Here is a 26,268-nt window from a genome sequence, read left to right as displayed (position 1 = left end):
GCACATGACAGGAAACACCTCGTCGTTTATTTTACTGGTGACACTTTTCATTAGTTTAATTAAAGCAACCTTACACTTCGCATTTTATGAAGTTGGCAGTAAACTCTCTTTTTTTTTTCTCAACAAAATTTCTCAACAAAAAGCCAATTAAGAATCTTAGTCATAATTTCTTCTTACATAGATGCTCTAATCTAATAATACCATTTATTTTTAGCAAAATAAGAATGAGTCAAAAAATATAACCTTATAATAGTGTCATGTTTAAATGTGTTCATAAGCAATCCTGACTACATATGGAGTTGAACTAGAGCTATATGATATTTTTCAGCTTAAAAAGTTCACCTCAGATGAAATTCAGTGAAAGAAAATCTAAGCGTGACCTGCTGTCTTACATTTACTCAAAAACAATATGCAGTATCTGTCCCTTTTTAGAAGTCTTAACTAAATCAGCCTCTGTCTGCAGAACCGCAGATCAATACAGTTGAATAATGAGCTATAAAACATGCAGACAGGCTACAGTGAGGAGTGGGAGAAATACCCCAAACACAAAGACTGTTCAAAATAAGATTTTGGAAAAATCTCATTGAAATATTTTACCAGATATTTACATTACACAGCATTTATGATCCAGTTCATACATTATACACATTACCTTCTGGAGACTGAATATTTTTCCTCCTGGTGGATACAGGGTTTCCCAACAACTGTGATGCTTTTGATGTCCTCCTTATTAATACCAAGGTTTGTGCCCTGGATGGTAATAGAAATGCCTCCTTTCAAGGGCCCATAAAGAGGGATGATCTGGAGGGGAGATGTGGACATTTATAGGGAAAAATCATTTTAAAAGAACCAATTACTTCCACAAAAAGAATATTCCAAAAGATTCTCTGTTTCATCAGGCTATATGGTCAAGGTCATATGACCATTGTATGAGTCCTGTATACATGCACACGTATAGAATAAGCGATTAACTGATAAGAAGTCTAAAGTAAAGGTTCGACGTAATAAATCTATAGTATTTATGCAGCCCTTTTCTATTCGTCCAATTGATTACCTTGAACTCATCACACCTCAGTACATTTTATTGAGACTACAGGTTGAAAGAAAATTATTATTTTTTTCTTAAATCCATACAATTTCTAAAAGTGTGGTGTGAGTCTGAATTGCATCCCTATGATTGAATAAAAACACCTTGCTGTCTAAATAAAGCAGCAAATCTCAGCTTTAAACATTGCTCTGCATTGTTCCATTATATGGAAAAAAAGATTAAGTTTATGTAGACTAGATCGAGATCATTTAAAATTATTTTTTTCTTCCAAGACTAGTCACAGATTCTGGATTCAATTTAGGTCTGAACTATGACTAGGCCACTCTTGCCATGAACTAAAATATTCCATTACTGTAGATATGTGATCACAGTTCTACTGGAAGGTTCTAATCCACCTCGGTCTCCAGACTTGCCTTGCTCAAAAAGAGCATACCCACAGTATGACAAAACGTTTTGCAGATTTGTCGAAACTATGTGGTCTCATCTGACCAGAAAGCATTATTCACATTCCTCTTGTTTGCTTGGAAGAAAAAAGACTTTTTGGCTTTCAACAACTGTTTTGAATTTACCATTAAAACATAAAATGTCTAATACTTGAATGCAGTTATTAGCTTTCTTGAAAACATATATTTTTTGCTGAGCCATGCATCTCTGCTGCTCCTCCAGAGGCACCATTGCTGCTGCTCTGAATATCCGAACAGCTTTAAACCCGATGTGTCTGCTGTGTTCCTTTATCTTTAACATAAGAACTAATATTTTCTATTGTATTATTTAGGTTTGGACTGAGATTAACTTATAAGCAGGTGGACTGGAAACCCCTATTAGAGGATTTCTAAAGGCAGTTGTATGGAAGAAAAACAGTCTCATTGGAATCTGCCTTTTTTAACATTGAATTTTAAACACTGAATTCTTTTAGACATTGAATTCCTTACACTCAATTTTTATCTGTTAAAAATGCACCAGAAAAAAAAAATCAGCCGCAAAAGTGTTGACCTTTTGGTAAACTCAAGCAAAGCAAACTACACTCTATAGAGTCGAGCAGCTTCTAGCCAATGACATTAGCTTATTTGGTCACGTGACAAACAAATTTATGCAGCTGAGTTTTTGGCAGCTGATTTTTTTTGCAGCTGTAAAAAAATCCAGTGTTAAAAAAAGGCAGATTCCAATGAGACTGTTTTTCTTCCATACAGTTGCTGCAATGCTCATTTAGGGGTACTAATTTAAAGTGAGCTTAATATAAAATCTTCACACAATGGTTGATCCATCAAATAAAAGCCATTCAAAATAATGTTTTGGCTATAGCGTGACAAAATATGGAGCAGTTTGAATTGTTTGGATACTTGCAGGGTGCTGTTTATATGAGCAGGTAAAGCCAGGATAAGCAGACAAACAGGATTCACCCTGTGGGATTCTTTAACAACATTGGGTGTTGTCAGCTTGCTGACACTGTAAACAATCCAACAAATGCCATTAATCATCAGTATTTTCATCAACCAATGTTTTTGTTTGTCTGTTTTATGTCTGGTGATGACCTCTGTTTGAATTATATCAACACAATTACTGATCTTCTTGTGTGTCAATGACAAAAAGGCACCAATGAGCAAGTAAACAAACAAAATATTGATCCAATCTAGACATAATAGGGGAACATTGCAGCATGCTTGCAAGGAGACTTCCAAACCTCCTGTCAACACATAGCTGAGACAGACAATGCTCAGCCAATAAAATGCTCCAATCAATAACCCAATCACAAAGATCTGTATGCTCTCAGGTTTTGACAGGCTCCAGAGGAATACACAGTGTTACTTTGCTAAACGTAAATGTGAGGTCCAGATGTTCTTACGTTAGTGATCTCGGGGTCGGGGCACCCGCCACTGTGGGATTCCTCCTCCTGGGAACTGCAGAGCTTTTTATACACACATGCTTTCTGCTTCTTGCACCATACACAACTATACTTTTGGTCAGCATGCTTGCAGAGGCTACAGTCCTCTCTTCCCATGGAGCAGTTGTAGAGGGTGACTGAATGAAAAGTAAGAGTCAAATTATAAGGCTTGCCAAATTAACATTTACTTTTCAAATTTAAGTGCATTTATCTGTGAATGATGTATCAAACTATAGAACAAAGGCCAAAATGAACCATTTAGAGTGCTGTCTATCTTCTTTCCGGTGTCCTTGTCCTTCACATAGAAAAGGATGTTGGTCTCTGGTGACTTATCGTAGGAAAACTAAAAAATAGAAAACAGAATGAATAAATACTATATGATCCATCGATTTATAACATCTAAACAGTTCTCTTCAAACAGTGTGGGCTGCTGCTGCCGCCCGGTGCCAAGGGAAAAAAATAAAAACATAGAAGCAATGAAAAATCATACCCAGTCTGGCAGATTTTCAGCTGAGGAAATCAATGTAGGAAAAAGAACATAGCTGGGGGCAAGGTACGGTTTGAGTTTCCCAATCACAGAATTTCCAATGTAGAGAGAAGCAGCTAAAATGTCTCAAACGGGTAGAGCCTGTCCATTAGAGGGAGCTAAAGAATATTAAGGACTGTGAGTAGCTGCTAAAGGGGGATTTTATTTATAATTATGCAACACATAGAATTTTTGGCATGAAAACAAAGTACGGATGCAAGCTGATCCGCTGCAAAAAATGATGCCTTTGCAACACTATATGCAACTCATTATGTAACACCATAAAGTGCACTAAGCAGAAGCTCCACAACCCAGCTGTAGTTTAGGAGTGTGTTAAGTAGAGAAGGATCGCTGCCAAAACTGAGGAAAACACCAAAGTGCTGTGCTGAAATATATTGCTGTGATATACTTACATTGAAGCCGCTAAAATTGTAGAACGACTCGCTTTCACTGATAACTTCTTCCTCTACATTTTTCATCAGCTCCGTGCCGATGGTGAAAACTCGACCCTGTGTGACCACAGAGAGGAAACCGTAACTTTGATGCATTCACATAGAAAGAGCATCTTGATGAAAATGTGTGAATTATCCACACACAAAGAGATGCATTGAAGTGTTTATTTAAGTTAATATTGATAGTTACTTATACCAAATTAAAAATCCAAAATGCAGTTTCTCAGAAAATCTCAATATTATCTGAGACAGTACTGTGATTTCAGTAAAAAAAAAAAAAAAAAAGAGGACATTCTGAAAAGTATGTATTAGATTCTACTTTTGGCCTGAATACTCAGAAATACTAATGAAGGTCAACAACAGTGGAAACCTTACAATAAACCTTAAGCGTTTGCGTTATGTGCCTTTCCACTGTTGCTCCATACTGTGGTACCATGATTGATGAATAAAATAAAAAAATTTCTCTCGTCTGAAAAGTGGACTTTGGAGCGATTGGAAACAGCCCAGTAATTCCCCCTTAATTTAGCCCTTCTTAAGAAGTCTCAGGTTCAGGAATGAGATCGGCCGGTACAGTTTTTTTTAATGCTGATGCTGGTAACAATTATTTTGACATCATACTAACAACCCTATATACGTACTGCTGTTTATTTTAGGCTTATTCTTCAGACCGATATCACTTTCTCTTCCTCTATTTACATGACAACAATGATAATGATAAAGGTTACAAAAGTCTTAAACTTAATAAAAAGAAACATTAACAATTTAAAACAAACATAATCAATAGATAGTGGATGAAATGGAAATGCATGCGCTTCAAGTGATCTTAAGGCACGGCTGCTAATAAGTATAATTAGGCTGCTAATAACAATAACCAGTCGTGAACATATGCATATATCGGCCAATACCATACAAGAAAAAAAACACCAACATATGCCAAAAATATTGACTGGCCGGAGTATTAATCCAACTCTACTTAAAAGTAATCTGAGTTTAAAGTCACCACACGTTTGTGTGCCTTTAAAAGCTCTGAATCCAGCGCAAACTTTTGATTGGCCTTTTATTTTCCGTCCTCTTAAGGCTGCTATGATCCCTAATGCTTGTGTACTTTTTTTAACCACATTTTCTACTTGAAAATATTTATACCACTATGCTTGAATAGCACACTAAGAAGCCAGTACTGTTTCTCATAGACTTAGACTCAACTTTATGTATCCCTTGGGATTACTCCTTCAGGGAAATTCTGGTTCCAGTAGCTTATATAGAGTACAAAGAGAAAAAGCAAGATGCCTTTAAAGCTAAAAATACAATAGACAAATAAAATAGCATAATTAGCAGTAGCATAATTCTGTAGTAAAACTACTGTAGTAAAACTAATCAAATATTCAAAAATATAATTTTAATATCTCCTTATAGACTCTTTTCTACAATACTATTTTCAGAGTAAATTATGAAAATAAATTGCACCGATCTTATGCCGATCTTAAGGTCTAAAAATCAGCCAATGCATAAACCTTTTTGTTTGCTTTTGGGAGCACATATTTAGTTAAAACATTTTATTTTTTTGTGCATATCTCTTAGTCTTTTTCTATAAAATAAGACTGGAGCATTGTAGGGGTAGAACTGTATGACACCTGAGAGTATTTTTGCACATACACACAAAAACATCTGCATTGGTCAAAATCAGACTCAGCTACAGGTGCATCTACTGATCCTTATAAAAGCCGTATTGCTATGTGCTATATAACTGACCTTTTCCTTTAGCATAGAAAAAATATACATGCAGAGTGATCCTTTACACTGAGATGATTATACTGTTAGCAAATTATAGGTGACATTATACATTCTTCAGGATCAGACAGCTTCTGATAAAAGCACACAGAATTGCCAAGTTTGGTCACAAAGTTGGATAAAGTCCTGGCAATCATAAAGTCTTAATCAGAAGTGACGACTAAAGAGGGCACGGGGAGTGCACCATTAATCAGAAGGTAGGTCCTTAAACATCGGCTAGTCTAGCCCACATGTCGACTTTTTTTCTTAGTAACACTGGTAAATCTCTCAGTTGATGTATCAGCTTGTCTGTTATGGAAGAAGTGCCTTATGTAAGACATAAAAATGTGGCATAAATGCGTATGAATGTGGCTTGTGTTCTAAGCACTTTGAGCGGTCAATAAAACTATCAGAGAGCCAGATAAATACAGTGCATCTACCATTTCACTTTCCTATAATGGCTTCCTGTTGTGATTTAGCTGATTAATGGAATTTAACACATCCAGCCTCTGCTTCGTCTTTTAGCTTTTTGCTCAAGAGTAGCTTTTGTTTTTTAATGAAGCAGAAAGCGCTGTTTTAATCCAAGAATATACATTACCTTGTAGTTGCTTAAATTGATCCCTTCAAAACTGATCTTAGTCTTGATGCCCACTGGGATCAGACTTGGATCTGGATTCTCAAACAGAGGACACTCTAATCCCTGAAAACACATGACAGCAAGTCAGACATGCCCGCTTTAAATGATCTGCATTTCAAACATGCAAGCCACTTAACAGAAGCCCTCATCTGTGGCAACAGATAAGTGTATCGCTGGAACATCTGCTGACTTGTAAATTGATATCTTCTGCCCTTAGCATTTGTTATAGAGGATGTTGGCAGCTGATTGAGGGATTTGCGTTTTTATAAATTTTCAGGAAGACTGTGCATTACTCTGCTGCTGCATCATGTGTGATAATCAGATATAGTGTTATACAAAGGTATGCATACCCTGTGCACCTTAACTTTATTTATTTTTTTAAAATTCACCTCATAAACCAAATCTATTAGTATTACATGTCACAAACTGACACCACACAGGGCATACCTATATAAAACACAAAGAGAACGAGTGAGGATTTATTTTTCAGTTTGTTTTAATAAAAAAAACAGAAAAGTGTGGCATGTATTTAAATGTTCCCCTCACAATCTAAACTTTGTACAGCATGTGGCTGTCTGAGCTGTTTTTCTCCGTTAGTCCTCCAGAGCAACTTTGGACATCATGGCAATTTCTAATTAAGGCTTTCCTTTCATGTTCTGTCAGCAGGTGTGGATATCGACATCTCAGCATAATTTAAAGACACAAAGGTGGACCTTGTTTGATGGTTAGGTGACATCAGAAAGCAGGTTGTTACAGGGGATTTTATTAGCAGAATAAACAGGCTGAATACAAATGTACATCACACTTTTCAGATCTAATCGTAAATAGAAATGTCTTTTTTTCAACTTTCCAATTCCACTAGTCTTTGTCGGTTTACATAATATCTTAATTAAATGTATTTACGTCTTTTTATAGTTTAAAAATTACAAAACAAGAATCAGAACAAAGTATTAAAAAAATGACCTAGTCTGGGGTAATTTCACATGCACAAAGTCCAAGTGGTTGAACACATGAACGTTCTGCTGGGACTGACCTTACGGTGTTTAATGATAGGACCCCCGCTGTTGTCGTCTTGGTCGCTGCACATGTGATCATACGTGTTCCACTGGCAGCCCCATGGACTAGTTACACATGCTGTGCACCTAGAAGACACAATAATATCAAAGCATTTTATATACATCTTTAGATTATTGCACACAAGTAAAAGCACATGCCAACAAAATTTGAAAACATGCAAACTCATCAGAGAGCGTCCGGCGCAAAAATCTATGCAGCTAACATTGAAATGGATTTCTGCAACTTCACATAAGCAAAGCTCGTTCATCACAAATGCCTCAGTTCGAAAGAAATGAAGAAAAAGTATGGAGGATGGGGGGTGGGGGGACGGGTGTGATCGACTTTAATTTTTTGATTAATGAAAAAGGAACACAGGCAATTTCCTCAGTTTGGTAATAAAGGCACAAAAAATGCGAGAGGTGCATTCAAAACCACCATGCATCACAATTTACAAACAGAACCTTGATCTCTCATCTGTTCATGCGTGGTGATAAATTTACATCAGACTTGTCAAGCCGATGCCATGTTCAGTGTCACTGTGCATTTTGTTGAGTGACGGAGCAGAACTGATAGGTAACAATCTTACTCACGGTGTGTTTTCTGATTTCCTCACAGTGGCAGCACAGTTGTAGAACTTGAATTCCCTCATTGCCAGCTCCACTGTCTCGTTGACGGAAACCATAACTGAAACAGCCACAAAATCTAAGGAGAGAGTATTATGATTAAGCTCTTTGAAGATAATAACATGGCACAAAAAGCACAAATTTAACATGTACTCATCAAGTCTAGAGAAACTAGTGGTCCAGTAAAAACAGTCTTTAACAGAAATTGTAAATCACTGAAGCAAATCTTCTGTTTTTTTGACTCAGGAGTGTCTACCAGCCAGAAAAATATGCAAACACCACAAGAAACAAACAACATGGAGTTATAGATTCTGTCATGATATAGAAAGATAATCTAAACATTTTGAAATATGTTGTTTTTATCTTAAAATTCATATGACAGAATTAAAACTAGGACTATAGAAATGGCTTCAACAGAGATTATAAATGTCTAACCAAATAATTTATAATTCTTGATAGACCGACACAAAGCTGGAAATAATTATAAAAAACATAAAAAATACCCTTCTATAATATTAGTAAGAAGAGTAACAGGGGAGCAAAACCAGCAGTCCCATATGCATTTTGCAATGAGCTAACTAAAGAACAGAAAATATTAATGAAGCTCTAAAATGAGACAACATGGAACTTTCAAACTCTATATTGGTGACCAGTGTTTCCACTTTAAAACATAGCGGTGGCAGTGTTATACTGTGGGAAGTATGATGCCACTGAAAAAGACTTTAAACTGAGGTTCACTTTACAGCATGATGACAAACCCCTAAACTAGCAACTGGAGCCTCCTGACTTTGAATCACCAAGTCAAAAAAACAAAACATTAAAAAACAATATTGACAAGACCACTTGTCAACCCATGCAGTTGGCTTCTCAGCAACAAACCAATCAGATTTCGTGATTTGTCCTGTTGTGAATTATTCCCTGCAAAATGGTTACTCCAAAGTATATAGAGAGTGGAAGACAATTATATTCCCAAAAATAAAAATAAAAATGACAAATGTAAAAGGTGGACAGACTTGCTGTAAGCAGCAGAACCAGATGGTTATTAATTGGGAATAGTAGTTATTTTTCTGGAAGAGGTAACAAACAAATCTTAGTTGTTTTTTTTTTGTTGGTATAATAAAATTGTTTGCTTATGTTTAGCTAGGAATAAGTTTGTGTCACTTAACTGATTACAGACCCATGTGGCAGTAAACTGTACCTGAGTTAATGTGCTGGAATGGACTTTAAAATTCAGACAAACTGATTATATCAGTGACAAAAACATGCTTCAGATTTCAACCCTCTCCTCTATGTACCGTGTTCACTCACCTGCTTCTGTAACAGCAGAAGATGACAGAAACAACTTTACTCACAAGCAGCATATATTTGTCTCTAATTATTCCTCCTCTGGCTGAGGGAAAAAGGCTTTAGTGCCTGTTTCTTCCATTCCTGCCTGGAAAAAACTTTACTGAATTGATGTAGAGAAAAAATCTGCCGGTTCTCTTTTACCTAAGGTCTGCTGATGAGGGAAAGAGCCTCATTAATTACCTCAAGTAACATACTTCACCATGTTGCCGTTAAAACTATTTTGCATTTGCTACAGCAGCTTTGTTTAGATTGGATTCATTTTCCATATATGTTCTTAAAAAGAAGAATGAGTATATACATTGTCGTTATTCTCTGCTTTGCAGATTGAACCCAACCCTTAATACTCGCAGCTTTAATTGCAGCAAACAGTAGGTTTACAAAGCACTGATTCTGTTTTTTTTTTCTTGGGAGTATCATGGTTTATGAGGCTTCATATAAAACAAAGATGCTTGAATTTATGTTAGGAAAGCTAATCTTTTTTAGTTTTTTTTTTAGTTTTTACGGCACTAGTGGCTTGTATTTTTTTGACATTAACCTGACAGGAAAGGGGGTATGAGCGAGGGGGAGAGACATGCGGCAAAGGATCACAGGTCGGATTCAAACCCGGGTCGGCCGTGTCGAGGACTAAGGCAAAGCTAATTTGAACACCATGTATAATTCTACTGCAACTAAACAGTTATTTGTTAATTTCATTTATATTTAATGTGTTGCTTTGTGTTCGTTTACATAAGAAATACAAATAAAAGACACTGAAGAATAAAGCAGTAATGTAACATAATGTGGAGCAGCTAAAAAGGGTTTCGATACTTTAGCAAGGCACCTCAAATAAACTGAATTTTTCACTAAAAAGTAGGCTGTTCAGACAGGCCAGACCTTTGTCCTTAGGTGTTTTCGGGATAAGTGAAGGCTGTGGCAGATCGCAGGAGACTTGACTGGAGTCAAACATGGAGCCTTCACTTTTAAATGATCCGATGTGGCACTGAAGACGGTCAGAGGGTCCGATAGCAGGAAGAGACGGGATGTTGATCTGGATCTGCTTAAAAAAAAAAAAAAAAACACAGAGTGCTTACAATCAATTGATTGTGGCTAAAATCAATGATGCTCCTCACACACACTTTGATTAAAAAAAGACCAGAGTTAATTTCTCTGCTCTGTTAATGATTCTAACACCTCTCAAACAGCAGTCACTAAACAAGAAACAATTTCCTTCTGAAAGACGGGAGATTGATTGAGAGTAAGAAAGGAGGAGACATGCTTTTGATGGAAATCCAAGTGAGTCAGAAGTAGAGGGACAGAAAAAAATGAAAGCAGTGGAATGGGGAAAACCATTTTAGAAGCAAAGCACATAAGAGAGTCTCTCCATCTTTAGAGTGAACGTCCCAATAAACCATTGTGGTTATAATAGGAAAGTTGGATGGATCAATACAGAGGAAGACCCAGAGACTAGGATCTCTGACTTACAGTGTAAACAGTTGGCCAGATAACTCAAATAACAGAAGTTAGTTTAAAAAGTATTTAAACCAGAGAGAGGAATAAAAGAACTGAGTAAATGAGGAGTCATTTACCTTGCCAGTTTTTCTGCAGGAAAGGTTTTGTGGATGGAAGGATACAATTTTGAGACACTGCTGCCCGGGGCTCCAAAGCCAGCCGTTCTTCTCCTCTGCCCGGCGGCACTCAGACCTTCTGGTACACCTGCAAATGAAGGATGAACAACCTCCTTCAGAATCTGCTCCACATCCCCTCAACAATTTCCTCCCCAACGCCACAGAATGTGGCAGAATTTACATTTTCTTTGTGAATAATGGATTGACAACAAACTGACCTTAAGAAAAAATATGTATATTTAAAAAAAAAAAAACTTTCAAAAGCATAAAGCCATTAAAATGCTTCTAGACTCATTAATAGTTTTATTTAATTTAAGCTTTAGGGTGTATAAAATTACCATATAAGGAAGACTATTGACTCTCTCTTGGAAGAAACTGGAAATACAATGACCTTTTCCCACTATTTTCTTAAAACTCTGAAATTAATATCCCCATTTACTAACCGGTATTACTAGTTTGTTTGATACAAGCAAAGTTTTCAGTCATATGTTCCTGCAGTACAAAGACTTTTGAATGAGAATAAGGAGAAATGATCTGACTGGGTTTTCCCGGGTCAGAAGGACCACAGGTTAGGGCCGCCCAGCCATGCTGGCTGAAATAAGGCTACTGCACTTACTTACAAAAACATATATGTTGTTTAAAAATGTTTAAGTCAGGAATAAAAAGCATCTATGGAAACTGAAGGAACACCACCCATCACTGCTGTTGAGGTAACTCTGTCTTACAAGTTAGAACAGCATTTCAGGATATATTGAAATCATGATAAAGCAAAACATCTAAATAGTTTGAATCAATTATTTTGTACTTTTTGAGAGGAAAGATGACTTTAAGTGAAGTTACACTTTTTTTCCCAAACTTACATTAATGCTATACATTACTGGTATTCTTTATTTTCTGTTAAAGTAGACAGACTTACAGATCAACAATTGGTTATCCTGTGAAACACTGCCTAAATCATACATTTTATATCAAGACTAGCAAAAAACTTTAATATCCCTGTGTTACATATGATACAATCACACCTTTCTACTCTGCAGACCCTGATAAATATAGGCTGATGAGAGTAAATTGCAGTCTGGCTACACTGCATGATGCTGACAAACAGCTTTAATTCCTTACGCCTGTGTGGACAACAGAAGATGGAATATAAACACCACGGGATACTAAAAGTGTCTGCAACAAAACACACCGAACAAATATCCCACTGTGTATATTATAGATGGTATAGTAGGTGTTTTTAGTGCATATATGTCTGTAGGTTCATGCAGACGTGTTTTTGCAAATGCAAGCTTCTCACCGGCCCTCCAGGACACACCAGCCGCAGTAAGGATCCCTCAGTGCCATGCAAGATTGGCAGTCCGTCTTTTGGAGGCATGTCTGCACCGGCACCTTGGTGATCTTCAGGATCACAAAATAGAATAAAACAGGATCAAACAGTGCACCTCGCGGGAGCCATTGCACAAAACAGGAGGTGTTCAACTAGAAATTCCTTCTGATTTGCTAGAGGAGTGTTCCTGTCAAAGCACAAGGTCATGTTCAATTACTGAAACAATTTACTCGGAGCATTCAGTAAATGTTTACTGTATTGGCTGATAGAAAGGAACTACCTATGTAATTACCCCATGCACTTCCATTAGATGCTACTCTATGCTGTCAGTATTTTTCAGACTAAGTGCTTGTACCATCATCAAAATTTATATGAAATAGCTCTTGTATTTCTCAGAGAAAGTTGCATATTTTATTTTTTTCTATCCAGCTCTGATACAACTATTTACCACCATGAATGTGTTCCAGGAGAAGCAGTCTAAAAATATTCACCATATTTTAAAAGGATTCACATCTTGCCTTTCTGTAAAAAAGTTGGCATTCAGCGCCGCTTTCGACTGAGCTTGGCAGAGCTAAGAACGCTTGTTGCTTTCAACGCAGCTGAACATCATGTCATTCAAACCTGTTTTGATATAGTACAAGTCACCCTTTAACCTTGCATCTCTCTGCTGTTAGACTGGCTGAAAACGACTGAATGAAGGAAATCAAAGTTAAAATCAGTTTGGCTGTCTACACACGGTGCAGTCATTTTGTCAAAATATGGTGTTGGATATCGCAATTCTGCTGTATGTTGACTAAGAATGCCTCTGTTGATTTTATTTTATTAGCTTTTACCAAGGATGTATAAAGCACAAAAAAACACAGCAAAAAAATAAGATATTATGCATTGGGTCAGATCCAGTTTGGACAAAATAAACAAAATACAATTTTTAATATCAGGAGGAATATTTTGCAGCCAAGCTATAAACTATAGTTATGTTTTTTAAGCATGTGAGCGGGATGGATTAGATTTATTGTAAGAACTGTGTTCTGACTCTTTTTTCTTTAAATGACTAATTGATATAAGGGACCAAGAAATTTGACTGAATATAGCTTATAACACTAGTTAATATAATTTCACTTTAATTTCCTAGACTGTTTCAGGAGCAGAATTCCTAATATGGTTTGATTGGAAAGGTGAAGAGTCCAAGCCTCACCTCAACTAAAGAAATAAATGTCAGGACACAGGCATAAGAAGAAAGAATGCAATGTTTGGATGATATTTTCTTTAAAAATAAAAGAAAAACATCTTAGGTACCAGGTTAGTCATTTTAATAAAAATGAACATCTAAAAAGGACCCTTACTGCCTCCATGGATGTAACCTGAAGGACTCCACATCTTTTTATCACAGTGATATTTGAGATGAAACTGCAATTGGCTGTGAGCTCCAGCTCAAAGCAGCTGCTGTCTAAGAGGACCACCACCTCTGATGTTTTTAACCTGTTTAAATATTATGTTTTTGATAGAAGCATGCCACAACATACCCTTCTCTCTGTGGTGATGTAGAGGTGGCTGTGACTGAGGTCAAAGAACAGGTTCTTGTTAACCTTCTCCCCAATAGTGTCGCCAGGAGCCTTGCCATATTCCTCTGCAACTGCCGTGAGATGTACCTGGGAAAAGAAGAATGAAAGGCCAACACTGTCAGACATGAACCTCGTTTTTAACCTCACACCAGCTGCCTCTGATGGAGGGTTAGAGAAAAGACCAGAAACAAAAAAGGTGAGGGAAAAAAATTGAGGAAATAACACCACCTTGAAGACCTCCCCCTTGTTGTTGCCCAAGAAAGCAATGGTGTGATCGTTCTCCACAGCAACAGCCACAGCGGTCAGTAGGCTTGAAGTGGTCCACACTGCCTTGGCATTTAAGGCAAATTTTGGCTTGCTTGCCAAAGGGGATGGCAAAAAATCTGCACCACACTTGAAGCTTTTCAACATGTCTTTCTAGAAAGTAAACAATAATGCAGAGACATGTTAGATTATATTATCCTTCCTTTTTTGTGAACATAATGGAATGCAATACTCCTTGAATACAAATTAATCTGCACTTTTTTGTGGATAAATTATATTGACCCCATCTGTATAGTGGTATACTTTTTGGTTTTACAGAACTTAACATACATTATTTTTCTCCATTGAAAAAGCAAAGATATAATGTCACATCACACCCCCCCCCCCCCTCCAAAAAGCCCTATTGAGCCTGATTGGACAGCCTATGTGAAAAAGATATAGCTCAGTGTGGGGAAAGAAAAAAAATATACAAGTAACTTTAAGAATGATTTAAAACATTTTACAGTTTACTGGAAGAGGTTTGACTGATTACATTTAAAGCATCTTATTGTACTGGCCCAGCCGGAGGCCTAAATTGGGTAGAACCAAGATAGGGCAAATTATGGCATAGAGGCCCTTCAGCATGAAAGACTTGCATGATCAACAACAATACCGGTGGAGGAATGCTAAAAAAAATTCAGAAATTATAAGAACCAAATAACTTGCTCTGATCCAACTAAAACCTCTTCCCCAATGTATTGTAAATGGGTTACCATAATTTTGAACATGACATTTTCCTGTTTAAAATGTTTTAACATTTTGAAATTGTCATCATCTAAAACTTTAAAACGCCTTGGTTGACTAATCTAAATCTGTCATGGTATGTAAGAATAATTTGGGCCAGACCAGTACTCTGGTTGGAGATTTTATAAATGTTAATACATCATCTGACAAGGAGTGTTTTTGCAAGTGCCTACTCTTTACAGATTCCTGGGTGGCCATTTATAGTGCATATTCTAAGCATAAAAAGTCATATTAATTTTAGAAAGCAATTATGTCAAGGAATGAAGTGCTAATTATCATATTAACAGATTAATATTAACATATAATAAATCTGAAGGTGTATGAATATTATTTTTATAGAGCACTTACCCCAATGTTTGCAGTGCAGAATTCTTCTGTTTTGGAAGAGTAGGGGATATCCACAGCTGGAGACCCAGAAATCTTCCCACTGTCACTGTAACACGCGCTGATGATGTCCACCAGCCGTTCGTTGATTGAGTTCATGGGATACATGCATAGAGCTGACTTACTTTCATCTTCATCCGCACTTGCCACCATAAAAAGGACCTTGCTCCATGAATTTACCTTCCCGTAATCAATTGACTCAGTCATGGCCTTTGCCAGCTCTTTTCCTGGAGAGGCCACAAAAGCTGCTTGAACTTTGTTGTATTGGTTTTCTGGACCACAGTTTAACTGCAGCTCTGTGTGGGAGTAGTAATGATGGTCGTCTTCACAGAGACGGGAGACAAAAGTCAGGTTTTTGTTATCCGTACCGTCAAGGGTCCGAGAAAAGATAAAATACACAAAACCATCCTCTTTGAAGGCATGCCTGAAATCATGTAAGTATTTTGGAACAAAAGCCGTTGTCTGTACTGTTGAAGCCTCAATGATGTTCTCAAACACGACCCAGTCGTTGTAGTTCTCAAGGATTCTTGTGCTAATGAGTTTTGTACTGTCCAAGCTTCCGTAGCCCTTCCCCACAACAAACACGCTGAAATTTTGTCCATCCTTTGTGTAGTAGGACATGACTCCAACCACATTCACATTATCCTCTATGCTAGCTACATAAGTCCTCTCTCCTCTATTGTCACTGTAATGAATCTCCTGTTCCACGTTGGACAGGTTGAGGAGGGAGCAGATGCCTCTGTACCGACTCCCACAGACTATAAGAGAACCATTAGATGGATGGATCAGCAGAAGCTTGTTGAGGTTGGGCATTAGCTTGGTGTCCTGGCAGGATGTATGTGGAGGAGTACAGCTGCGTGCGTCTTTTTTAGGCCCCGTCGTGGCACGGGCCTGAGGCTTGAGGGAAGGCCCGAGCTGGTAGATGGAGTTGTTTGCTCCCAGGTAAATGCGGCCCGTCTGGGGGTCCTGAACCACATTATTAATGGAGGTCTCAGAGATGAACTCCAGGATGGGGGCGTTGCTGCTCTCCTCCTGGGCTTGTGATATTGATTGGCATAAGAGGATGAGAAGAAGAGAGACCCAGCTTGCCATCTCTGTTGGGAACAGGAGAGAAGGAAGTACTTTATTATTTATGAAGTTAAATGCACATATCAACACACTAACGCTAAAAACATTACTACAGTAATCAGGTGGTTAACATAACCCCAACACATCAGTCCATCCATCCATCCATTTTCTTACACGCTTGTCCCGAGTGGGGTCACGAGGGGTGCTGGTGCCTATCCCAACACATCAGTGCATATACTAAAAGTGTCTTTAAGGTTGTGGTAAGGTAATAATTTTGGATTCCTAAGACTTAGAAAAAAATTGTTTTGTCACTCAAAGAGATTAGTACCTTATAAACTGGGCTAAAGTACATATTTCAGGAAAGAAAGAAGGAAGGTAGGAGGGAAGGAATGAGTCATCTTTTCAATACTCATTCAGGCTGGGAAATTCCTAACTTCAGCAATGTTTAGATTGTGGTGGAATTTGGAACTCACAGCAGACCTAGTTCTACTGTACTTCTGCTACTTCACTGATCGAACCGAAACTGGACAATACTGAAGTGACTCCTTAAAGATATAGTTAGTAATTCATGAAATCATCAAGGACTCTAAAAGCAAAAGTACTGGTATTTGTGTGACCTTTTTACATTAAGACCAAATGAATGGAGAAAAAAATAAAACATCTGTGTATAGTGTAGTCAAAATGGCCATTATTTTTGGCTAGAACACACTTTCCCCCCCCCTTTAATTTGTGAAATTTCTACCTATAAAAACAAACATGGAGATTCTATTTTTTCCAAAATCTTGCAAACCAAATCTAGTTCATCCTTTTCCCCACGAGCAGGATGTATCATTACACCCTGAGGTCACAAAACAAAGTGGTTACTGCTTCAGCAACACTAATATAGTGAACTGTGATTCACATTTTCAAACATAAAGGTATTTTTAGAGTTAAGTTATCAGGGTAAAACCTTTTTAAAAACTGCCTCCAGCTAACAGCATGTAGTGTAGGTGTTTGTGTGTGACTCAAATACGAGCTGCAGTTATAAAAAGGCCATGCCATTTTGGATTTAATTGACTTAATATCAAAAACTATCGCTTTTTCTGTTTAGGGAGGTAAAGAAAGAGCCAAGGGCCAAGGATGAGATCTAAAACTGTAACAGTGAAAGACCTGCCTAAAGTCCTTGGCTTTCAGCCAGTTTCATTTGCACTTTGTCCTCTCAGCACACAAACACCTCCAAAAACAAGGTGCTGAGGAAGAACACAGTTTTGTCTCAGGAAAACATGATCAGACAATATCCTTGTGGCGTACAGATAGCATCATGTACCGGGACACAGCAGGTGCCTGCGGAGCCCTCGCACACTGCTGTTTGCCCAAGCTGTGGTAAATATGGAACTGCAGGTGGTTTTGCAGCAGCTATTGCCCACACAACAAATGTGCGTCTATGTTTGAATGCAGCTTTGAGCTTCCTCACTCGGTAGTAGTCTCCTTTTTCATTTCAGCTTGCAAGTCAAATCCACAGGCAGACTCTGGCAAATGAAAGCCCCCTAACGAAAGTTGTGTTTTATTGCCTTAACCTGTCGTTGTTTACTCCGCTAAGTAGGGAGACCACTGATTAGAAACTTGCCTCAAGGGGGGGAGCACGTTAATTTCACCAGAAACACTCATTTGCATTTAAGTGCCCACAAATCGATTTCATTTTATTTTTCTTTCAAGTAACAGCTACAATATTTCTTCCCACCTTAGCCAATCTCGCTGCATAAAAACATCATGCCCTTTATTTCACTGCTTAAAATATTTCCATTAAACTTGAAGTAGTGCAATATAATCCGTTTATTCAGGATATAAATATGTGTGGTTGTTTTTTACAGCTTTAATTAAAGTGGAAGTCAGTGTTTTGTCAGTTTTCTTGGGGTTACACGTTACACTTATTCTGCAGTGTGGGCAAAAAAATAAAAGAGAGAGAAGCATAAACATTAAATTTTCAAAGTGACCAAAAATACATTTTAAATAACTTTTTAGTTGCAATAATGAGCCTGTCTCAGCTTGAAGAAGCGGCACAAAAACGTTAACGTTCAGGCTTTCAAGGAAACAGCACAAAAACTGCAAAGGCTGTAAAACGTTGGTGCTGCCTCAAATTCTTGGGAAAATAAGCAAAACATAACTACCTGGTATTAATAAATGCACATATTATTTAGAAAGATGATTTAATACAGCTATCCAAATAAAATAACCTTAACATATCAGAATAAAATAAAAACATCGGTGAGCTGCTCTTAGTGAAATAAATTCTGCTCTTAGAAGCACGGCATAGTGAGGACAGATTTAAAACACCTTGGGCAACACCTTTCCTGGGAACAAATTTGTAATTTCACAAAGTGCAATGTTTAAGGAGTCTTGAATATACAGTATTCAAATTGGAAAGCAAAGGCAGACTTAAACTTCCAAAAAAATAAAAAAAGGGTCGAGTTCAGACAAATTTGCTGTTGATCAAATTCTTGCTGAATCTGTCATGCAGCCCTTCAGATTTCAATTTTGAATATTACAGGTGATTGAAAAAAATATAATAATAAAAATAATTTTGTTCTCATCCATTTGTGAATATGCCATAATTCAGGGCAACATAGAACTGCTATGATCACTTGACAATGAGACGTTTCCTCATGGGAACAACCAACTTATAGTTAACCATTTTCAGAAGCAGTGAGGTATTGAAAGTAAAGTCAGGGATGTAAGAAAACTGTTTTATTTGATACATTTTACGAAATGTCTTAAGTTAATTTTTAGATATATTTGGAAGAAAGTTTGACTTAGAATAGAATTCAACTTTATTTTTAAGTACAAAGCAACGAAATTCCTTCTCTGCATTTTAACCCATCCCCTTGGGGAGCAGTGGGCTGCCATTGTGCAGTGCCTGGGGAGCAGTGTGGGGTTAAGGGTCTTGCTCAGGGACCCAGAGTGGCAATCTGTGAGAGTATGTGGGACTTTAACTCAGAACCTCCAGATTCCAGGCATGAGGGAAGCAACATGCCCTAACCACTAGACCAAACCACCCAATTTAAAAATCTGAGCTCATTGCTTGGTCTGTTTACATGGTAAGACCGTTTATCCAACACAAACAGTGTTACAACACCTCTGACATACAGATAAATGCTGACAGCAAGTAAAAATTTTAAAACCTGTTAAAAGTTTTATTGTCTTGTTTAACAGTTCCAGAAAAATCTAATTCAACCCTAATTTGGTATAGTCATGTCAAAGATGTCAAATTGTGATTCAATCTGCTCTCATCTAAACTAAAAACAATCTACCTTTTGTTTTAAACTAGAATATACAGTAAAAAGTAAAGATATTAAAATCTGACACAATATGAAGAGCAATCTAAAAAAGTACAGTTTATGCCACATCAAAAAAGTACATTTAGAATGTAGAAAATACATAATTGAAGGTCATCTACCAAGTATTTAAATGCTAGATATTATATGCTAGTACATTAGGATTTAATTATTTTTACAATAGAATTAAATAAGAACGAAATAATTTTAGGCAGACACACCACCTCAATTGTGAAAATCTATAGGAAAAGAGATCAACATAATACACACCAGAGAGCCAAGAGAAAAAAAAAAAAAAACAAAAAAAACGAGGAAAATGGATAAGAATCAGAAATACTTTAATAATCCCAGAGGGAAATTACTTTTGTTACACGCTCCAGTTACAGTGGGAGTGATATAGACAGAAGATTTACAAAATAACAGGATTTCCTATAAGGTCCATAATTTTTGTCGAATGAAAGGTAACAAAATTTAAATTACAATAAGACTGAAGACTTTGGATAATGACCAAATTGACCTCAACAAGCAGAAAATGAGGTTGTGCAAAGCCACAAATAGTATTTTTGAACATGTTCCAACCACCCAGCCTCCCTGTTGCTTAAACCATTGTCACCATTTCATCTAGGCACACAGAAAAGGACACATTTCCATAAATCCACTTTTATTTTCATAATCCTGAACATGAGATTCATAAAGGGTTTAAAGAGCTGAGGACAAACTGCTGCCTAATAGGGGTGGTACTGGTGAATTAGGACCCATTCTCTTCAAACCAGCCCACGCCTCTGTTCTCCACATAGCTGAAAGCTTTGATGAGAGTGCATGGCAACTGGGCATATAATTCAACACGTGGCCATTCAAAATAAATAAAAAGCTGTTAAATTTAGCAGGCCCTCTGCCACACCAGCCTCCTGTTAATGACACTTTAAATGGTCTGGAATGGAGATAATGAAACACATCAGGTGCTAATGAAGGTGGCACATATGAAAAATGTCATCCTGTGAAGAAAACAAACCTATTGTTGAATACAGCGAGCCTCACGGAGGTGTTGAACTGACCCTGAATTAGGAATCTGATCTAATTTATCTTTGTATTACACTACATTTAACAGAACATATTGAAGAAACAAGTCTCCATGCTAGAAAAGGTAATTATTTCTGCTTGAATGAGTATGTGGTAACAATAGATCCTCCCTCAGTTTAAGTGCAAAGAAAATAAATATTATCCTCTTAAAACATCTTAAATCCCTGAGTAAATTTGCCAACAAGGTACGGATAAAAAACTCAAAACGTTTTTACTCCTCTTGCCTTAAGAAGGCCTTATTGACAACTAAACTAAAGTAGGACTGTTTTAAATAATAAAAAATTAAATCACTTAAAAAAAAAACATATTGCCAGCTAATTCAGACATATCAAATGGACAGCTAAACAGCGGGAGCTTCTCAATTGCTCTTTTGACATCCCATATTTGTGCATTATTAAATTATTCTTTCAACCTTTCTGGTGAGGTTTTACTTCACAGTAAATACAGAACATCCTAGAGATCTAGAAATCCGTCAAAAATCTTTTTGTGGAGTTTCTCTGATGGATATAATGGACATTTACTGGTTAAAGTATACTTAATTAAAATATTGCTGTTAAATCATCTAGTTAAATGCTTTAGTGCTCAACTTTGTCTAGGATATAAATCTGCTTGGAATATGGAAGAAACACCTTTTCTAAAGTGACTTTAAGACATTTATATGAATGTGTGTTTAATTACAGCACAGCAGGCAGGATGTATAATTTAGGTACTACCACATAATCTCTATAGTCTGTGCGCTAATATCACCATTTTGTCAAATTGTTCAGACACACTGCACCAGCTGTTCTGGTGTGTGAGCTGTGTAGCACCAGCTGTGGCAATATTTGATGCAAAGATTGTTAATAAAGTAAAAACTACAGCACCATGTAGAAGAGATGTAGTTTCAAATAATTTTAATTTACTTCCAGTTAAAGTGTTGCTTACAGTAAATTCTTCTTAATCGTTGTATAGTCACTTTTTAACCTCATCAGGGTTCAATAGAACTCTTTAAAAAATGTCATTAAAAATGGTCACAAACTCCAAAATAGTTTTCTACTATGTATTTGCACCTTACAGAGTTCCTCAAATTCACACTTGTTCACTCATAAGCATAATCAGATGCAACCTGGGGCTGCAGTGGTTGCCCAAGGACACTCAGACATGATTACTTTACCAATGAGCTACAGTCGCCTGAGGCAACAATATTACTTGTTTGGACAAAGGATATAATGATGGCTTGAGCTTGAATATACTCTTTCTTCAAGTTAATTTTGCATTTAAAAAAAATATGCAACAGGGCATCTAGTGCATTACAAAGCAACCCAACAGGCGTGGCCAAACATATGGTTAGTAATAACTACGGATGCAGTGGGAGGCCAGCTCCAGATTGAAATCTCCCAAATTTTAGATTCTGAACAGAAAATGGGCAGTGAATTGGAAACTCAGTGAAGGCCACATACAGAAATGATACTGCATGAAAATAATCTACAATGTGGAAGCAGTTTGAGAGAGAAAAGAAGCACCATTTTGCACATAAGCTTTTGCAGTTTCGGTTGTTCCCCCTTTCTGCATCAAGCTCACAAATTTCGCATGGCAAACAGGAAAAGTCAGGTGCCTGACAGAATAAGGTCCTGGTGAATTTTAAAATAAAAATCACCTCACCAACTTAAGCTAACTTGACTTGTACAAAACAAAAGGGAAAAACAGAAACACTAAGATGTCAAAAGAAGAAAAAGCATATTTATGCAGATGCATAGCAAGTTTGCCGAACAAGTTCTGGTGAGAGCGTGAAACTAGATGAACTTCTTTTCTCTCCAGCACATCTTCTATAGCTGGGCCAGCCTCACTACGGCATTCAGTGAGTGACTATTTACAGCATCCCCACACCACAACTGCACAGCAACTGCACCTTTGAGCCTTGTGTAAAGATATTTTTGTGAATATTGTTTTGGAAACTTGAGCAACTAACAGGAATGTTAAGCACATGATAGGAAGCTTATCTGCCTAAGATTTAACTTTCTGTGTTTCATAAAAAACAAAATAGATTTTTAGTTTTTGGCTGGAAATACACAGGCTGCTGTTTACAAAAAGCAATGCTAAAGGAGCCAATTGTACTAATAACAACTATAAGATGGTTTTCTTTATTTCACAGGGTTTAAACTGCTTCCTACAACAATTTTAAGCAAGAAAGAGAAACAAATTTTCCAGTATTGTTAACTACAGGGTTTTAAGAGAAATTGAAGTTGGACAAGAATAAGCAGATTGAAATCTAACAGTAATATCCATTTGGTATATCTCTAAAATAATAACTATTCCAAAGAAATTAGAAAAGATTTCAATACATTCTGAATTATTTGATACTCTTTACACCCAAAGCTCTGGACTTGATTCGCCAACTGAGCAACCCACTGAAAATTAATGACTTGAGCTGGTGAATAAATTTTACTGGGAACACTTGATTAAAGGAAGTGACATTCCGGTTGTACCTCAAGTTTATTAGTTTGGATGCCGTTAAAATAAATCTAACAAGAAAAACTCTTAGGGAACACTTTATACTTACAGAGCTCATAAAGGCATGTTACTTAGTTGGCTTACAAAATACTACACACACACAAACAAGCCTTTTGTTGGCACACAAAACACAATTTCCTTTAGTCACTTGCTACAAGTTAGAGCTTGATGAGACAAGAGAGGCAGCTCTCAGAAGAGGAAAATGACAGATAATTGAAAAATTGCAGGTGTGCTCGCGACACGCACTCAGCCTCACCCAGGTTTTGAACCACATGTGCACACAGCAGTCAATGCGTTGGCTCAGGCTGGAGTGCTGATGAAGTAATCCCCCTCTGACCACACACACAAACTCCTCTCCTCCAACTGCCATGCTGAGTTTATTTGACACAGGGGCACTAAAACCCAGCATGGAGGCCTGCATGCCAATCGACTAGTCCTCTCGCCATGAAACCGACGTAACAACATGACTAGGAGAGTGAGCTAAAGATCAGAAAGGATAAATGTTGGAGAGGGAGGATCAGTTGTGGTTCTATAAGTTTCAAACTGTTGACCTGACAAGTTTTAGATCATTACCAGAGATGCCCTTGCTCATTAAAAACAGAGACAGAAAGGAAAAGGATGTAATAGATAAATAAGTGACACGCCACACTGAAAACATAAAAGGATATCCTTCATGATGGGATCATTCATATTCAATACTTTCATTACAGAGAAGCTGGTTTCACCAGATGCGGGCTCAGACTATGAATTGGTGGGAATATCTTCATAATCAAAGGGCTTTCACTGATGTGAAAAGAGAAAAAGCAGAATGCAATTAAATTACTGGCCAGTCCCCAGAGGGTGCAATTTTGTGCAGAGAGGAATGCAGGGGGAGGAGGCCGAGGGGGTTGAATATAATGCCTTGGAAAAAAGTTAATAAACCTTCAGCTTTTCAATATTTTGTCACGTTACAGCCACAAACCTCAATGAATTTCATTAGGTTTTCAAGTGGTAGATCAACCATCGAACGATCCAGAAGGAAACCTGCGACCCAGAAAAAAAATATAAAAGGCTGCAAGGGGGTTGAGAGTAGGATGATGGTCCACTTTCCAGCAAGAACCAACAGAGGAATGGTTCAGATCAAAGCATAGCCATAGGTTAGAACAACCAAATCAAAGTCCAGACATAAATCTAATTAAGAATCTGGCAGCGGTGACAATTTCCGTTCATAGACGTTTTTCATTCATTTCGAGCTTGATATATTGTGAGAAAAATGGGTAAAGATGGAAGGTCCAAATATTTCAAGGGTGCATGACATCAGAAAATCATTCAATGGTTATATTAATGGAAGATATTGTGACGACATACTGTGACATAAGTAACAGGTGTCAGCAGTGGACATCAACTGCAGCAAGCCCATCCAGCAAGAGGGACATACAGTATAATGGACAAAGTTTCAACACTTGATTGAAGAAATGAGCAAACAGTCACTGCAATCGAAAAAAAAGGTCCTATGTGATATAAATAACGTGCAGACCCATACTTCAATTAAGAAATATTCATGAAAAACTACGCTGCCATAACAAGACTATTTTCAACAGTGTTTGAACTGAAAGGTGGAAGATAAAAATGCATCCCATGCATATCCAACTTTGATTTGGTGTTGAGATGCCACTATGTTTAAAAGTTATATCATATGTTGCCATGACAATTTATTATTGTCATGGCAACATATGACACTTCCACCAAACCAGCTGCTTAAAAACTCCTTACCTTTTTTCTTACACCATGCGAGTTCATGAGCAGGGTCGATTGAGCGCAGAACGGTTCTGGCGCTTTAACAACAAACAGAAAAAATGGGGCAGGTCTGTCTTTTATTTCCCTGTCACCAGCAATAGGATGGGCAGACCAAGAAGAATTGTTAAAAGACGAGGCACATGAAAAGGGAGTTTCTTTATCTGCTCGTCTTCTATTCGCCCTTACTTAAAAAAATTTTTGACATGCAGACACTCTTGTCCAATCCTTACAGCGATGTTTCACAAGATGCAACGGGAGGCTGGCGTGACGATGGCAATCCAATTTCCATATGAACAATTACCCTGCCGTCAGGGCTGGCAGTTCATTTATTTCAATTTGACTGACTAGGAGAAGCCTGCTCACCAAAGCAGGCAGCCAGGCCATTGTATTCAGGGCACCAAGCAGAGGCAGGGGATTGATGAGCGACGACCATTTCAGAGGGATACAGCTGCTGTGGCCTAAATATGTTAACATCTTTAAAGTTGGCCCGTGACCCAAAGAGTATGTGGATCACGCTGAGCTACTATTTTTAGCCCCCCGTGTCCCAAATTGAACGTGTATTTACTTTGTTTGTCTCTGTGTGTCCTTGTGTGTGTGTGTTGTGTTTTTGTCTGCTGTGATGTATGACCATGAGTCAGGAGGTGTAAGCCTAACATGTACGCACACATACACCATCCATTTAGGCACAGCACTTTTCCTCATTAGGGCTGATAGACTGTTTGCGTGTCTGTTTACTGCTCCGTCACCATTTTTTAAGGCTCCTGCTATCTCCCCTAAGCCAGCTGGACACTTGAGCAGCAAAAGCACAAAACCACAGGCTCAGACACACAAACTACTTGTGCAGCGCGCACATACTTGGGTGCATTTTGTGAGAGCCTTTGGACACACACACAAATTTGGTGCTTGAATTTTCACCCACATACTTTTCTCAGCAGTCTCTTGTAATCTTTCAATCTTTGTTTTTCTTTCAAATAAACACACAAATGCAACCTCTATCTGTCTGGGCAGATTTGGTTAATCTCCCACAGCTAAACCACCTGCCCCCCCACCGACGCCATCTCCCCAGCTGGATGCTGCGGCTCTCCAGTGGTTTGGAGTGGCTGTTTGCTGTGTGGACACAGCTGGCGGATGTACGGAACCTGATTAAACGGCCCAGCCTGGCAGAGAAGAGCTACTTTCAGGAGCCAATGCATCCTCGGCCCGACATAGCCACCACGTCCAGACGGTTGCCATAATACACACAAACAGTTGTCGGAGCCTGCCATACATGCACAAGCTCAT

The 26,268-nt window shown here is 37.7% G+C and overlaps 1 protein-coding gene across 1 annotated transcript in view; it reads right to left on the bottom strand.

Moving 5' to 3' along the window:
• The window catches only part of plxnb2b (plexin b2b), a 183,112-nt gene that overhangs the window by 48,006 nt on the left and 108,838 nt on the right, over positions 1-26,268 (bottom strand). Inside the window, 13 exon segments of the mRNA XM_038280425.1 lie at positions 653-801; positions 2,892-3,067; positions 3,186-3,273; positions 3,870-3,965; positions 6,274-6,375; positions 7,346-7,454; positions 7,959-8,070; positions 10,212-10,371; positions 10,904-11,030; positions 12,240-12,340; positions 13,793-13,918; positions 14,060-14,248; positions 15,227-16,356. Of these exon segments, the coding sequence (XP_038136353.1) occupies positions 653-801; positions 2,892-3,067; positions 3,186-3,273; positions 3,870-3,965; positions 6,274-6,375; positions 7,346-7,454; positions 7,959-8,070; positions 10,212-10,371; positions 10,904-11,030; positions 12,240-12,340; positions 13,793-13,918; positions 14,060-14,248; positions 15,227-16,354 (2,663 nt within the window). The 5' untranslated portion in view covers positions 16,355-16,356.

Source organism: Cyprinodon tularosa, unplaced genomic scaffold, assembly GCF_016077235.1.
Source record: "Cyprinodon tularosa strain WSP-4 unplaced genomic scaffold, ASM1607723v1 ctg16, whole genome shotgun sequence".
NCBI lineage: Eukaryota > Metazoa > Chordata > Actinopteri > Cyprinodontiformes > Cyprinodontidae > Cyprinodon > Cyprinodon tularosa.
This window is presented reverse-complemented; position numbering and strand designations above follow the sequence as displayed.